The 17,280-nt window shown below is 49.7% G+C and overlaps 1 protein-coding gene and 1 long non-coding RNA gene across 2 annotated transcripts in view; one reads left to right on the top strand and one right to left on the bottom strand.

Moving 5' to 3' along the window:
* The window catches only part of LOC135907780 (uncharacterized), a 242,829-nt gene that overhangs the window by 29,333 nt on the left and 196,216 nt on the right, over window positions 1-17,280 (top strand). The gene's annotated exons all lie outside the window — the stretch shown is intronic.
* Fife (regulating synaptic membrane exocytosis protein fife) overlaps window positions 15,960-17,280 on the bottom strand; it is a 46,525-nt gene continuing 45,204 nt past the window's right edge. Inside the window, exon 15 of the mRNA XM_065439508.1 lies at window positions 15,960-16,302. Coding sequence (XP_065295580.1) covers window positions 15,962-16,302 — 341 coding nt within the window. The 3' untranslated portion in view covers window positions 15,960-15,961. The remainder of the gene's footprint in view (window positions 16,303-17,280) is intronic.

Raw genomic sequence — 17,280 nt, 5'->3', positions numbered from 1 at the left:
TGGTAATCAGCGCGTGTACGATCTTGACTACGTCAGACAACGCGACTTTCAGTCCGCGTTGTCTGTTTGAAATACGATGGTTGAGAATTTGAGAAGTTTGAATATTTAAGTATCTGAACTTGAATACATGAGAATGGGGTAACTAATTAAGAGTAATTATGTAATTAGGCGGTATGCAAAGAAATAATCAGAGTATCTGCAAGCGACGACGAACATTACCTTGGTTCTGTCCAGCTATGTGGCATTTGCATATTTTAAACTCTTGGTGCAGGATAGTTGGGATACCCTGTATATTTACATGAACGGGTAGAAATGAAACTGAGGCGCTCGATTATTATCAGGTAGATCATAAGAAACTAACAAACAATTAATACACCAAAGACAGCGTAGGTGTGGTGTCCTTGGGGTTCATGCATGGTTTGTTAGCTTCTTAAGACTTGACTAATATATATATATATATACATATATATATATATATATATATATATATATATATATATATATATATATATATATATATATATATATATATATATATATATCGTAGAGAGAGGGGGAAGGACTCAGACTCCGGCACTCATGGCAACGTTCCATATAGTCCGCATTTATTTCATCGTCAATCGTAACGGTGCTTATATAATCTCTTTTTTTTATCATCTCACTCTCGTCCATTGTCTCTTGCTCCAACAAACAGCACGCGTCAGAGATACATATATGCAGTTTACGCCAAGGAAACAGGCGTCGCGGTGTTGTAACATGGGGGCACCGACGAATAAACGGACAACGAAAACCGGTTGGCAGCAACCGCGCTCATTAGTGACCGGTTACCCCGGAAACCGGTTACTAATAAAACCGGCAACCGCGCGCGCTTTCGCTTCGCGCAGCGTGGTACGTGGTAACAACACGTGGTACACGTGGTAACAACACCTAGAATGCACGCACAGATGACACGATGATATACACAACAAACGGTAAGTTGCTGCTGGAAAACGGGGGCACAGTTAAGCCGAGCCTTCTCGAACGACTTATTTGCTAGGACCAGGCAGTACGGGTTGCGCTCAGATCTCGCACGGACACAATGGACTACGGCTATGGTATGTTTAGTACCCGATTTGATTAGTATAATGGTGTAATACGTCAGTGGCGGCCCGTAATGATTAGGCTCGCTGCGTTCTAACCCGTTAATCGATAGTTAAATGTCACGAAGCTAATGCACCAATGAGCTATACTGTTACTCTCAAAGGATGTTTTGACGTGGGGCGGTGGCTTTTTTTTATTTGAACAGGCAGTAGGACACAACATGCCTGCCGGTTGGTACTGACACTAATCTCAGGCTATCCTGCGCCGGAAAAGAAAAAAAAAACAAATTCCTGGTGAAATTTGAAGGACATCGACTCGCAATGAACGCGTAGGATCCAATAATGCAGGAATCAGTGAAAGTATTAGGAGAAATGAGCTTCACAGCACACGAACTTCGAGTCTTGGACAATGCTACAGTTATGAAACGAAGACCGTGGTTGGTTGTGGCTTTCAAAAATGTAAATGAAAGAAAACACAATGTTGCATAGCGGGGAAGCGTATAATCCGGGATAGCTACAAGTGCTTCTTATGGGTCAAAACTGCCGCACTGAGGGTACGGACATGGTGGTTTTTAAAACGAATCTCCTCCCCCACGTTTGCATTCGTAGACTTTCTCTGTATTGCTGTCAGTATTTTAGGTTTAATTGGCAGCTATGTTGTCGCATACAATAAAGATCGCGATAAACAACTTCATAGGTCGATCGCCGTGGGGGAGGGGCCTGTAAGACGAACCGTCCTCTGCGCTGACGCACCGGGCAAAGCAGTGCACGTCATCAACAAAATCAAATTTTATGCAAATTAGCGCTACGCGTAAGACCTCGTGTCCGTTAGAGGTGCGAGCACCCGACTGACTGCGGTGAATTTCGAAGACGGTAATGCTTCCGCGAGAAAGGGTCGGCTTCACTGTGCGACACCCAAAGCTAGACACGACACCACACTCAACGAAGAGCTCAGCGGCTTGTCAAGACAAGTTCAGTGTACTCTATGCACACGCACACACACGCAAAATATTTAAACAAACAAAGAAGAAAAAAAAATACCCGCGTTTAACAATCTCGGAACATGTATAGGTATGGAGGATATAATTCGATATAGACGTTTATATTGTTGCGGGAAGAAAGCAGGCCCACGAGTGTAAAATAACTTATATTTACAAATGATGGATATGGCGTTCAGGCAACCGCCAGACTTCGTCTTTCTCTAGTCCAACTCAACGTCTTCCTTCACTTCACCGTAACATCACCCTCCCGGTGGGGGAGCTCCGTCCCGGTGCAAGTTAAACAGCCTCACTTATTGGGGGGACATAGGGCTTGAGCCTGGTGACGTGAACAACATCACTGGTTAAGTTGGGAGGCACGGAAGGCTGACCGAGTGGGGCGATCTCGTAGGTCACGTCGGACAGTTGGCGTAAGATCTGGTACGGACCAGAAAAACGGGACAGTAATTTTTCCGACAAGCCGACACGACGTGAAGGCGTCCAGAGAAGGACAAGGGAACCAGGTGAAAAATGGTGGTCTCGGTGCCGAAGGTCGTAGCGTCGCTTTTGAGAAGCTTGCGAGACTGTGAGGCGATGACGGGCGACATCTCGGGCCTGGGCGGCTAAGTCAATAGCCTCGCGAGCGTAAGCAGTGCTGGGTGACTGTACTGCGGAAGGTAGCAACGTGTCAAAAGGCAAGGTGGGGTCGCGGCCGTACAAAAGGAAAAATGGTGAAAATCCGGCAGTGTCGTGACGGGACGAGTTGTATGCGAAAGTGACGTATGGTAAAGCGACGTCCCAGTCGCGGTGATCGTTGGAGACGTACATGGCGAGCATTTCAGTGAGTGTGCGGTTGAGTCGCTCGGTGAGGCCGTTCGTTTGAGGGTGGTACGCGGTAGCAATCCGATGTTCTGTAGAACAGGAGCGGAGCAGATCATCAATGACCTTCGATAGAAAGTAGCGGCCGCGATCCGTCAGCAACTGGCGAGGGGCGCCGTGGTGCAGGATGACGTCTTTTAGTAAGAAGTCGGCGACATCTGTAGCGCAGCTGGTTGGCAGGGCTCGTGCGATGGCATATCTAGTGGCATAATCGGTTGCTACAGCAATCCATTTGTTTCCTTTGATGGAAATTGGAAACGGACCAAGGAGGTCGAGGCCCACACGGAAGAAGGGCTCTGTAGGTATATCAATGGGTTGAAGCAAACCAGCGGGAGGCATAGCAGGCGTCTTCCGGCGCTGACACAGGTCGCAAGAAGCGACATAACGGCGCACAGAGCGATAAATGCCAGGCCAGAAGAAGCGGCGCCGCAGGTGGTCGTAAGTACGAGTGACGCCCAGATGTCCAGCAGTAGGAGCGTCATGAAGTTGCTGGAGCACGGTGAGTCGAAGGTGCTTGGGGACGACTAGGAGGAGCTCCGGGCCGTCAGGACGAACGCTACGACGGTATAAAGTTCCATCGCGCAAGGTGAACATCCGAAGGGACGGGTCATTGGGCGAGGAGCTTAGGCGGTCCATAAGTGTTCGAAGAACAGGATCCTTGCGCTGCTCGTCGCCAATGTGGAGGAAGCCGGAGAGGGACAGAATACTGATGTCCGAGTCTGCATCGGTATCGTCCGGTTGATCCACGGGATTGCGGGACAGGCAGTCAGCGTCTTTATGCAGGCGTCCTGACTTATATATAATAGAAAATGTATATTCTTGTAGGCGCAATGCCCAACGTGCAAGTCGTCCAGTTGGGTCCTTCAAAGAGGAGAGCCAGCAGAGGGCGTGATGGTCGGTGACAACGCAGAAGCTCCGACCGAAAAGGTACGGGCGAAATTTCGCGACCGCCCATACGAGCGCGAGACATTCTCTCTCAGTAATGGAGTAATTTCGCTCGGGCGTGGAAAGGCGGCGGCTAGCGTAAGCGATGACACGGTCTTGGCCCTGTTGACGCTGAGCGAGGACAGCGCCGATGCCATGACCACTCGCGTCAGTTCGTACTTCAGTGGGCGCAGAAGGGTCAAAGTGGGAGAGAATCGGGGAAGTGGTAAGCCGCTCAATCAGCGTAGAGAAGGCTTTCTCCTGTAGCGGTCCCCAAGAGAAAGAGGCGTCTTTCTTAAGAAGGTCAGTGAGAGGGTGAGCGATGTCCGCAAAATTTTTCACAAATCGCCGAAAATAAGAGCATAAGCCCAGAAAACTACGGACATCGTTCGTTGAACAAGGTACAGGAAAATTTCGCACGGCGTGAACTTTCTGTGGATCAGGTTGGATTCCGGCGGCGTTGACGAGATGACCAAGCATGTTAATTTCACGGCGACCGAAATGGCACTTGGAGGAGTTTAGCTGAAGGCCAGCCCTGCGAAACACGGAGAGTATGGTTGTGAGGCGCCGCAGGTGGCTCTCAAAGTTCGGCGAAAACACAATCACATCGTCGAGGTAACACAGGCATGTAGACCACTTCAAGCCGCGCAAGAGAGAGTCCATCATGCGCTCGAATGTAGCTGGCGCATTGCATAATCCAAAGGGCATGACTTTAAATTGGTACAGACCGTCCGGTGTGACAAAGGCGGTTTTCTCGCGGTCCATCTCATCGACGCTAATCTGCCAATAGCCGGAGCGGAGGTCAATTGATGAAAAGTATTGGGATCCGTGAAGGCAGTCAAGAGCGTCATCAATGCGAGGCAAGGGATAAACATCCTTCTTTGTTATCCGGTTGAGGTGACGGTAGTCAACGCAGAAGCGCCACGAGTTATCTTTTTTCTTTACTAAGACAACCGGTGATGCCCACGGGCTACTGGAGGGTTCAATGATGTCCTTGTCCATCATCCTGTCTACTTCTTTCTGTATGATGGCCCTTTCTGTTGCCGAGACACGATATGGCCGCCTATGAATGGGGCTGGCGTCACCGGTGTTGATGCGATGCGTGACAACAGATGTCTGGCCAAGTGGACGGTCGTCCAAATCAAAGATGTCCCGATAAGATGACAGGAGATGACGAAGAGCTGTTGTTTGCTCGGAAGGAAGGTCGGGGGCGATCATCTTAGAAACATCGTCCGCAGGCGTCGAGTACGAAGGAGTGGATGACAAAGGTCCGTTCGTACTGAGGAAGGATTCAGAGGTCAAAAAAGAAATCTGAAATTCTTCCAAAGGAGTGATATGCGCTATGGCGATACCGTGTGGCAAAACATGTGACGAGAACCCAAAATTGAGGATGGGCACGCGAGCGCAGTTTTCGCGGATCCGAATTAAGGTGCTCGGTAGGGCAATATTACGCGACAAAACCACGTCAGTAAGCGGCGACAGGACGTACTCGCCATCAGGTACGGGAGGACAGGGCGTCAGCAGGACATTTGTAGCAGCCTGTGGAGACAGCCTTGCAAATTCAGCAGCACATAAGCGGTGTGGAGCACAAGTGGTTGCGTCGGCAGGAAGTGGCAGGTCCAACTGTACAACACCTGCGGAGCAGTCAATTTGGGCAGAGTGTTTCGAAAGGAAGTCGAGGCCGAGAATTAGGTCGTGTGGGCAGTGTTCAAGGACGATAAATAGAACAACGGTATAATGGCCCCCAATGGTCACACGTGCTGTGCACATTCCAAGGACAGGTGACGTACTCCCATCGGCGACTCGCACGGTGCACGGTACGGCGGGGGTCAGAACCTTTTTGAGCCGGCGGCGGAGAGCAGCGCTCATAACTGAAAGCTGCGCTCCTGTATCAACGAGAGATCTAACAGGAACGCCATCGACTTCAATGTCCAGCAGGTTTCCACATGTAGGCAGGGTCAATAGAGGATTTGTGGGCCGGGTCGGAGTTGCAGCTTCACCTCCGGGAGCTGCACCGCCTAGTTTCCCGAAGCGAAGCGACCGGTTGCAGAAGGGGACGAAGAGCGGTGAACGAGAGGCGAACGGGACCTACGACCTTGCGGAGACGGGGATCGGCTGGATCTTGGTGGAGCACTGTCGGCGTTGCTGTTCCTAGTCGGCGTATAGGGCGAGAAAGTGCGATTGTCGGGTACTTGGCTGTAGTGACTCGGAGACGACCACCGAGGAGGCGACGACCAGTGGTTGCGGCAATGACGGGCGATGTGTCCAATACCGGAACAATTAAAACAGATGGGTTTATCATCCGCTGTGCGCCATTCAGCTGGGTTGCGACGGAGTGGTGGAAAGCTTTGCGTCCGGGAGCGAGCGGTCGGAGAAATTTGGTAGGTGTTGGTATGGCGGACTGAGCAGAGAGATGGAATGCCCAAACTTGCTATTTCCTCCCGAACGACCGCTTGTATAAGGGAGATAGCGGGTACGCTTTCCCGACAGTCTGAACGAACGGGAGCCGGGGCCATGGCCTCAAGCTCACGGCGAACGATGCGCGTTATTTCTTCCGGTCCTGCGGGTTGAACGAACCGCGGCGGGTCTTCGCAAGAAGATGTCGCGGCGGTATTGGGCAACCGGTCGAAAGTTTGAGTGACGCGGCGGCCCTTCGCTTGTTCGAAGCGCCGGCACTCCTTAATAATTGCATCCACAGTGGCACAATCCTTACACATCAAGAGATTGAAGGCATCGTCTGCAATACCTTTCAATATATGGCCAATCTTGTCTGCCTCGGTCATGTTGTCATCAGCCTTGCGACAGAGGGCCAGCACATCCTGTATGTACACGACATAGGATTCTGTGGACGTCTGAGCGCGGCACGCAAGTTCTTTTTTAGCTGCCAGCTGACGACCGACAGGTCTGCCGAACAGGTCTCGCATTTTTTCTTTGCAAACATCCCAGCTCGTTAGGTCAGCTTCATGTGTGTCATACCATTGCTTCGCAGTTCCCTTCAGATAAAATATTACGTTTGCAAGCATCATTGTAGGATCCCACCTGTTGTTGTCGCACACTCGCTCGTACATCGTAAGCCAGTCCTCGACGTCGACGTTGTCCGTGCCACAAAATGTTCCCGGGTCCCGTGGGTGAGTGAGGATGACCGTGGGCACGGGCTGCCGAGGCGTTGTCGCTTGTGTCGGTTGATTTGCCATTGTGGCAGCAGGTAGATGACGTCCGCTGCGAAGTTCCGTGGTGGTACCCCGCACCTTCCACCAAAATGTTGCGGGAAGAAAGCAGGCCCACGAGTGTAAAATAACTTATATTTACAAATGATGGATATGGCGTTCAGGCAACCGCCAGACTTCGTCTTTCTCTAGTCCAACTCAACGTCTTCCTTCACTTCACCGTAACAATATGTAAAGAGAGGTTGAAAATACCGTGTGGCTTGTACACGCTTATTGTATATATACTTATATATGGAGAGACATATATAACCTGTTTGCTCCGCGTCCCTGGTGCGCCGTATACTCTGCATTGACCGGCTCGCGTGTATAATGCATTTACATATACAACTGTACAGTGTGTGGAAAAATAAGGATTATTACATGTACAGTGCTCGGTGAACGGAATCACACGGATAAAGGCATCGCAGGACATCTTGCGGGCCGAAAGTGGGCGGCGAATCTCGCTCGCGGGGGCAGGGGGAGTGGGGGGCAAGTGGATGCTTGTCATACCTGCGCGACTGAAGACCAGTCCTGTACCTCGAAAGTCACGTGTGACAGGGGCTGGTTCCCCCAAGAGCAAAGCGGCCTTTCACGCTCGACCTGTATCTCTATATTTGCTGTTTCCAAGCTTTGGGGAGGTGATTAGCGGTATCCAAGCTGTTCCCATGCTTGTCGTTGGGTGATGGTAAGTAGGGTCGTGCCCACCTGATGGCAGCCGAGTGGATTAATGCTTCGATATCTGCACCTAGGAAACTATGAGGCTTACGTAACTTTGTCGTGGGCGCCATGTTGAGCTCCTGTTAGCGCGTCGAAAAGGTACGCCTTAATCGGATGCACTAAACTCCAGTCTACATCCTCAGTAGCACCGTGGAAGCTGTGAATGGTGCCCCGTTATGGCGTCTGCGACGTCACGGGCAAGCCTTCTACACACGTCAATACATAGTATGCACGTACGTCATTCAACGATACTCCGCGACTTCCGGTTTACAGCAGCGCCATCTTGGGGAACCTATAGGCCTATGTGTGCGCTGGCGCGCGCCTGTTGATAAGGTACCCCAAGATGGCGAAAGCAGACGACAGCAGCGGATGTGACGTCACGTGCATACTATGTATATAGTGTTTCCCGATGCATTGCGGGCTGTCGCGCTACGCGAAAGAACTTCCTAACTATTCGACCGCGTGCAACGCCACCAAGTTTTGCTTTCACGCGACCGATGTTGCTTTGAAGCGAAGACGGGAATTTTTCGGTGTTACGTTATTTAGGCGTCGCTAAATCGCCCGCGCACTGCAGCTGCCTACTCCGCCCACTTCCGGCCGTCGCGGCTTACGTCACTTCCGCGCGCACCGGTTACGTCATCGCAGGGTGCGCTCAGGCTGGCGTTCGCCGGTGGGGTTCGCAGCGAATCAGGGGCCGTATCTGCAAAAGCTTGAGAACGGCTCTGCGAATGCGGTCCCAGGGTGAGGCATTTGCTGTGTGTTTTTATACAGTGTTTATATAGATATCGACGGACTGTGCAGGGGTGTGTGAGCATGCGCGGATCAACGTCCTTGCTAACCTGCACAGCAAGCGCTGCGAACATTTATTTTGTCGTCATGTCCGCGCCGCCCAAACAGTAGAGCAAAGGAGGCGAGAGGCTGGTTGAGTGACAGGGCGTGAAAGGCAGCCAGTTCTTTCGCACGCTCATGCACGCCACCTAAGCTGTTGCTTCTACTTTCTTTTTAAATATATATGTTATTTTGTTGCATAGTGGGAAAACATGCGGAGGGGGCAGCGTCACGCGACAACACGAAACCACGCTAGTTTGCGGTTATTCCAACCAGCCTTTTAGGAACTCGTGCTTGCAGGCTCCGAACTCTTTCTGAAGCTTGCGCGTCGACATAGTAGCGCGTCGAGATAGCAGCGCTTGTCGAGGTTATCGGTTCTCGATGCGTTCTTCGCAGTCTAGGAAAGGTGTGCACACGAAAGAGTTACTTATGCATTACTGGACAAAATAATTGTCAGAATTGCCGGAAAATAATGCGATCCATTCTGTCTATTGCACACTCGGCATAAAACTAATATTTTGGCAAAAAGTATGTTTAGCAAGAAATTGTGCGTTGTACTTCTGTGATAGATCACGTCGTTACATATGCAACTAATTTTACTCAAGACGACCCTGTCAGTGTGTGCCTTTCAAGTTGCCACTCGTTTTATTTCATCAGGAATGTACGTATACACTCATGATGACTCGTTGCCACAAGATGGTACTGAACTGAGCTATAGTGAATTGGTTCAAGCGTTCCTTTGCTTTAGCAAGCAACTTAGATAACAAGTAAAAAAAAGGGAATACGTTGCTTAGATTCTTCGCCGGGAGGCAGTAACAAGCAATGTATTCAGAGGCTGAACTAGACATATTTTTTTAGCAGAATATTTGTAGCAATATTTGTATCGCTATTTGACTAAAAAAAAAACCGCATTGCTTGCGAGTCAAGATCATGACATTACGTCTTTTACAGGAGGCACAAAACGCATTTACATATTCTTCTTTTCTTCTCGTTACTTCTTTTTATATCTCTGTCTCATCGGTCTTTTGAATATATACTATTCTGTCGCGCGTCAAAGTGGAGGACCTGTCTCTTACGTATCACCTGACTGAACAGAATCGCCTGTGAAACTTGAGCCCACTGTTGGCTTGCAGATTACCATGCGCGAAACGCTGCCGTGACGTCACCAACGCTGCCTTAGTAGGATGCATGCAGGATGGGTATAAAAATGGAGCAACCACATGCGACGTATCTCTGGCCTACTTTTTTTTGGTTGTGCCGACGATGTCATAAAGGCCGAAATGCGAACCACGAGGCGTTCGTTCCAGTAGAGGGGACCATGCGGAACAGCATTTCGGCCGGGTCTGCGGCGTGGTCTCAGTTCAGCGCGTGACAGACGCGCCAACGCCGAAGATACGCGAAAAGACGCCTCATGTGGTTTGGCGCCTTTGTCTCAGGCGGAGCCGATCGCCACGTTAAGGAGGTTAGAGAAGTATGTTTACTCACTACTACCAGACGCACTTCCACTGCCACGCAAGCTATCCGAGGATCACAGCCGACCACAGGAAATCGAGCACGATAACGCGGAGATAATGTACAGTATATGGGACACAAGAGATGGATTGGGAAGCCATGCAGGCAAGCCCCATAATCAGGTTCTCGTGAGGAGGCAGGAGGGGGTGAGGCAGTGAGTGAGTGTTTGCGTCACGCATCACCACACCGCCACCGACAACAACAACAACGAACAGCGATTGAACTTAGCACACCGAGAGAGCTTTCTGACAAGCCATGAAAATAAAGCTATACAGACTCGCTCTACAGGAGGCACAGGTACTCTTTTTTTTCATATTTATTTTACCACTCCCTGCGCTATGCTCAGACCACAAAATAACTCTTAGCAGTGACTGCGCAGGAAAAAAATACGCTTTGGTCGCATTTCACCGTAGACTCTTGTAACAGTAATCTTTACAGGGCGTGCGAATTTTCACACTCGAAGGTAACAGCCATGCTTGTATTTGACTTTAATTCTATAGGGAAACGTTGCAGCATGAATCCATAGTTAAGTTCGGCACCAGACGTGGCACCAGACGTATTCTAACACATAAAACAAGCCATGGCGTTGCAGTCATGCCTGAATTACTGCTGCAAATTTTACTAACACTAAGGTTATTCTAACACATAAAACAAGCCATGGCGTTGCAGTCATGCCTGAATTACTGCTGCAAATTTTACTAACACTAAGGTTGCATTTACATAGGATTCAAGGTGACCGAAACGCCATAGCTAACACGGCCTTTATATTTATTTATGGTAGAAGCACGGCCATTATATTTGAATGTGAAAACACGCAACATTATATAGGTTTACCGAGATTAAAGCTGTACACATACATACTCACGAACATTGTTTTACACCTGCCTGAAAAAAGCAAACGTGCGAGCCCCCTTGATGCTGACGTCACAGGTACAAACCAATGACGTAAAGAGGCCCCCGGTTGTAGACAATACTGCTGTATTCCGCAAATCTACGTCCTTCCGGTGAAAAAAAAAAATAAAGCAATGAACATCGACACTCGTCGTTTGGTAACTAGGTGCGACTTAGGCTTATAGACTACACACTTGGCTTGGTCAGCACTTCTTCGCTTGCACGCGGGTTATCTCCAGCTGTTAGGTGACAGAGGGCGCCACCAGGAAAACGAAGTAATGTACAGAAATAGCGTCAGAAGCGAGGTGAAAGCACGGGCTGCATATATACCCAATGGAAATGGGCACAAGAAACGCTGATATCGGAGACATGTATTGCGAGCTGCGTTTCATTGTGCGGCATGCGATGCGTATCTCAAAGAAGAACGCGCATTATTCGAGTTAAGGGAGCAGTTTGAATCATATCTATACTCCTTTGCCCACGACAATGTTACGGATAACGAACTATGGGGGAAGAACGATTAAGGCAGCGATAATGGAGCGATAAGGGAGCATCGGGAGGGGAAAAAGGTAACACGAAGGGGGAAGAAAAACTCCTGTTTTTCGCGTACTTCTGTAACCATTCAGTGTACACTTTCTATTACTAAATTTCTGCTTGCATTTTTTTCCGGTTGAGCTCATCAGGGCCCGGATTTGCAAAACACCTCTTAAATCTGTGACGTCGGTGATTGGCCATGGCTGCGGCGCGATTTCCTCGTTATCACTCCGATCACTTTCGGGCGAGTGGCAGATGATCGAACGCCGGCCATAATGAGAAAGCGCTCTCGCATAAAGTAAGTCTTGCGAGGAACAGGCCTAGTATTATATTTTTGGCTTTAGCCTTGGCACATAGAGTGCTCCGTCAAGCTCCGCCATCCCTTGCGGCCTTTGTGGATCGGAGTTCTTTAGTCACAGCAGAGTTGCGCAACCGTCGTGTGTTCGCCGCGTGTCAGAAGTTTGACGCACCTCTTAATGTAAGACGCTGGAGGCATAACGAATTGCCGCGTCACCTGTCGTAGATGAAGTAAACTAAATGACGTCGCCGAATTTGATACCTGTGCCGTGGGAAATATGCCTGTTCTGAATGCCAGGGGAAGTGAAATGTTAACTCCGAAAGTTTCTCGGTGAGGGGGGGGGAGGGGCAGGGGGATCGAGTTTAGCGACTGGTATGACGCAAGGACTCTTGCTATGTGTTAGTTGTAAAGTAGAGCAATACTTGTTCGTCGCACACCCACGCGGAAGAAAATAGTTTACCGAGGCCTAGCGGGAAACATGGCGTTGTTATATGCACATAGTATAACTGCAGCAATTTATTCCCCTCTCTCATTTCTTCACCCTTTGCAGCGACGGCGTGTTATAAGGCGAATATTGCGATATGCATTGCTTTCTCAGGCGTACAGTGTACAGAGTGCAGTGTCGTCGTTTATGAGACTGCAGTACCAATAACTGAAACGAAAAGGCACTGACGTCCGGATTACTCTTTAAAAATAGTTCACGCAGTATATAGAAAGTCTACACGTGCTTTGTGACAAAGTCTATAGATTAACATATAGACAGCCTGTAGACTTGTCGTTTTATACTTATCATCAACTATTGTCTGTAGATATTCTGCAACCAATGCTTTTTTGGACGCCTGTGAACCACACACAGACCAAAGGAAACTGGACCGTCAACGAACATTGTCGACACTCAACGTATAAACATTTTACAGACGAAGGGACAAGTCATCGGGAAGGTAGTTCATTTTACAGTAGGCCTGCGGATGGTCTACAGACTGCGAAAATCCACATATGTACGGGCATTTGCTATTTACACAGCCCACCCATCGACGACATTCCAACAGGAAATTTCTGCGGTGGTGTGGGCGCTGTAACCATATGCAAAGGGAGACAGAACTGGCGGTCAAGGCAAGGCAAAGGCTGAAATTCAGGATGTGCGCGAACACAGTACGTACGACAACGTATGTACGTACACAAACAAACACATCCAAGTTGGTGGTGAAGTTGCAGAAGGGTTAACGCGGTCGCTTTCCCTCCACTCGGCGGCCGGTGAACCGTACGAATGTATGAGAGCACACGCATTACGGGGGTGTGAACGGGCGTCGGGTAATGTAGCACGGACTTGCGTTGTCGCGCACACACAAGAACACACGAACACTTTGCACGGAGCGCACGCACGTAGAGTCTGTTCAGTTATGCGCGCAACTGGCGCGTCACGTGCAGCCGACTTCGTCACCACGTGTCACGGAGCCGATCTGACCTTGAAGCACTCGAAGGGCAAAAAAGAAAAAAAAGTTATTTGCCGCTTTATACAAACAAGACGTGGTTGCCGCTTTATGCTGTCACGTTCTTCGACGAGTTCCGATGGAGAGGAGTCGGTCGATTCCCAATGAAGAGGCAATCGGATCCGACAAGAACTCGAAAGCCCCCGATGACGTAGTTGTCTTCGAAGGCTCGTAGTGTTTCACGACAGGCTCTCTTACATATAAGTGCCGTGATCGACATGGCGTTTTGACTTTCAATGTGATGTAGCTATTACGGCTTGTTTTTTGGCCAGACGCAAATATTCCTGGGGCAAACCACCGCCGAGTCGGTGTGTGTTGGCAGCCTTGCGAGCCAAGTGAGCGACCAGGCCGCGTACGTTTTCGGCGTATTCTAACTGCGACATGACGAAAGAACATACACAAAAAAATGTCGCTCTTAAACTTCCCTTCCACGTTAATATCGTGGTGTATTAATTCTTACTTGAACAGCGCTTGTGGGTGATTTGGAGCACCTATCCTCACGCAACGTCGTAGTTATCACTTAGGCTATGATAACGGCTACGCAGTCGAGGTAAACTAGGTGGAGTTCATGGACGCGGTCGAGTTAAAAGTCGCAGAGTTCGTGCGTTAGTTGCTACGGGCTCACGCCTATTTTTTGCTTATTAAACTGCTATTATTAAAACGTTATTAAAACGCTAGATTCCGCAATCTCAATTCGTTCCACGCGCTAAAACAATAAACAGACGCATCGTTTGCTATACGGCCAGCATGTTCAAACATTTTATTCACGTTATTGGGTTAGAAAGAAGCCCGAAAGATAATGCCCTAACGCAAAATTAACTGTTCCCAACAGGTGACTGCTATTACGCGTAAGTTTTTGGAAAGCGTGTCTTTCGAGTGACGCTGTTTCTTTCCAAGGCTATTTTTTTTCTTGCAGAACGCGGCTTTCTGAATTAGTAAACGAATTGTTTTGTAGCCAAACTTTACGATTACTATGATTCTGCAAAGTGAGGTGTAACCAGATGCTTCGAAAAAGAAAAATCGTCATGACAAGATGCTTATACTACCCTGTAGGCCAGTTCTTAGTTCCGATAGACTTCTCCAGTATCAGCACTTAATTTTCTGATCACACACCGGCAACAAGATTCTCATGCACTCGTCAGTGAGTCCTTGTTTGCCACGAATATCTTTCTTCTCATCACCATGAAAAAAAAAATCATAACAATAACATGTGCCTCTCTTTCTTGATCCGTTGCGCACAGTGCAAACCCTGTAATGCATTAATGCTGTGCGGTGAAACGCCCTTACGTTTATGGCCAACTGCCGTCGTCAACGCCTTCCGCCAACTTCCCTCGCGAGGTCGCGAAATGAGGTGGTCGACTCCTTAAAAGGTTCCAGCCAAATACTGGCAGAGGGTGTTCTGTAAAGCCCGCATCGACGAATTCCAGGTGGGCTAGTTTCGTTTTACGGGCCACAGTGGCGCGAAATGGCTTTCCGAATACTAAGCTGCTGGAGAAACCGATGCGTGCAGCCTACTCCTTACGGACACGCCAATGAGCGTAAAAAGAGCGAACTTCGTTGACTCTTTCGGTAGCTTCGATTACGACTGCAGGGAAGCGTCTCCGTGGTGTCTTTTACAGCCTTAAAGTGATACCTCTGCTTGCCATTTGCTGACGCTGCTATCGTTTCCCTCTTGGCAATGAAGGCCAGACAGGGACCCCAGAAATAGCCAGACGGTTCCGCAAAAATAGTTTTATAGTATTTCCGTCAAAGCCTTGGGCGAGCAAGGCGGCTCCTTGGCAACGAAGAGTACGCAGACTCCTTTCGACTTTGAGACTTTTGCAGCTAGCGCAAAAAAAAAAATGAATGACTACAAATAGGAAGAGTACGGGACAGCGTGAAGGTACAGTGTGATTCCTGACGACGAAAGTGGGGCCACTGACAGGGTCAAAGATGAAGTAGAGACGCCCCAGAGCTCTGAACAAGCCAAAGATTTTAAAAAATTAGAGCCATTTTAGAGTCCTGGCCAAATCAACGAGGGAAAAATAGACAATAGATAGTTTTCGTGCGAAGTTATGAATTCAGCCTCTCAGCGTGCTGGTAGCCAAACATGGCGGCCACGATGACGTCAGTGCTCCGTAATGTCCCTCGTGCATTGTTTTGCTTTTTGACGACGACCGTTTGTCACCGTTCGTTTTCTTGCTCGTTTACGCATCTTCTCGACATTCTAGTAGCCCAAGATATGATGGCCACGATGACGTGAATGCAAACCCTCCATACGTTTCCATATTTGACTTGGTCGATGTCTGCAACCTTATATCTTCACTGCGCTACCCGAATTCTCGTGGAAACCTCGACTTTAATTTATTCCCTGCTCCGATACGCTGTCCTACCGCGACAGTCACAGCGTCTGGCTGCCTAAAGAGCGCCGACCATAGTGCAGCATCACTCTTTCGCTTTACACCTTGCAGGGAAAACAAACAGGCGGCAGACGTCGACGCAGCAGCGGCGCTCTTGGCGCGGCAATTTCCCCGTCTCTTGGCCCTGTCAATCGAGAACTGGGAGACGGCGTGGCTCTCATCACGTGCACGTACATACACACAAACGCGCTCACACACACGCGGACGCGCACAGATCGTTCACAGTTTCACGGCGAGTCGTCGTCGTCGTCGTCCTCCTCCTCGCCGTTGCCGCGCGGTCCCGATGCCGACGCCGGCCCGGCGGGCGTCTGCAGCGCGTACCAGGCGAGCGTCAGCCGGCTGAGCTCGAGCCGGTCCAGCTGCACCAGGGCCGCGCCCAGCGGCTGGTTGTGGTCGAAGCCGCGGGCGCGTTCCCACACGGTGACGAGCAGCGAGCGGCCCAGCACGTCGGCGGCCGTGTACTTGAGCGTCTGGCGGTACTGCGGCTCGCACGAGTGGCGGACGACGCGCGTCTTGCGCTTCTGCATCTGGCGGTCGCCCTCCTTCAGGTACGTCTTCACGTACGTGTCTACCGAGGGGAAAAAAAGAAAATGGCTGTGGCTTAGCTAAGGTTAAGCCCAGGATGTGAAGCATACTATAGCCTTTATTTTAGTTGTTGAACCACTGTTTAGCCTGGTGAACTGCTGTTGCTTGGCTATATTTGGTTCGGCTAGACGAAGAAACAACTCACGCAGGCGAGCGCACGAGCTGAGACCCGGCTATGTAGCTACGCGGCCGCAAGCGAGCGCACGAGTTGAGCCTCCGCTTTTGCAGCTGTTATGACGTCATGTGGTAGCTACGCGGCCGCGCGCGGCGCAGCAAGGAAGAGCGTGGTTGTGCGGCTAGTATGCTTCGCACAAAACAAAAGACAGAGCGGAGAGTGGGACGCGAAGCGGTGCGGGACACCTCGATAAGGCGCGAATGAAAACGTGCACTCTCGGAGAGGAGCGCAAGGGGCTTCTTCACTGCTTGTGTGCAGTACGTTCCACTGTTAAAAGAGAACGCGCCAACGTACTACGACCATCACTTGGGTGACACTCTCGCTAAAAGTTCCGGCTGAAGTCCTCTCAATGAACTGTACAGGAGGCGTAGAGAGGTTCCAGTCGCCACCCACAAGTAATCAGGTGCTACGCTAGGCGATTGTGCGCTTTCTGGAGTGAAACATTCGCGCATGCGAAGAACTCATGCGTGCCCTTTAACAGTAGACTGCATTGTACACGCCAATGTCTCTCTTTTGCTTAATATACGCAAGCACATTGGACACCTCCTAAAGCCTCTGGCTACTCCTTTGCTCCGATGAGCAATGAGAAAAAAAAAACACGTAGAACCCGCAGCATCAAGTCAAAGGCTGCGTTAAGTATTTCCAATGCCATGTGCACCACTCTCCGTCAATATGAAAGAGAACGCTTAATTTGTGTTCAAGCAACGATTCTTGGAAACGCTCAAATCAGAAGCTAACTCACTGCTATTTGTTATATTGTTCTCCTGTCGAAGGAACTCGCTCATA

This window comes from Dermacentor albipictus, chromosome 6 (assembly GCF_038994185.2).
Source record: "Dermacentor albipictus isolate Rhodes 1998 colony chromosome 6, USDA_Dalb.pri_finalv2, whole genome shotgun sequence".
NCBI lineage: Eukaryota > Metazoa > Arthropoda > Arachnida > Ixodida > Ixodidae > Dermacentor > Dermacentor albipictus.
The sequence above is the reverse complement of the archived record's forward strand: the minus strand, read 5'-3'. Positions and strand labels throughout refer to the sequence as shown.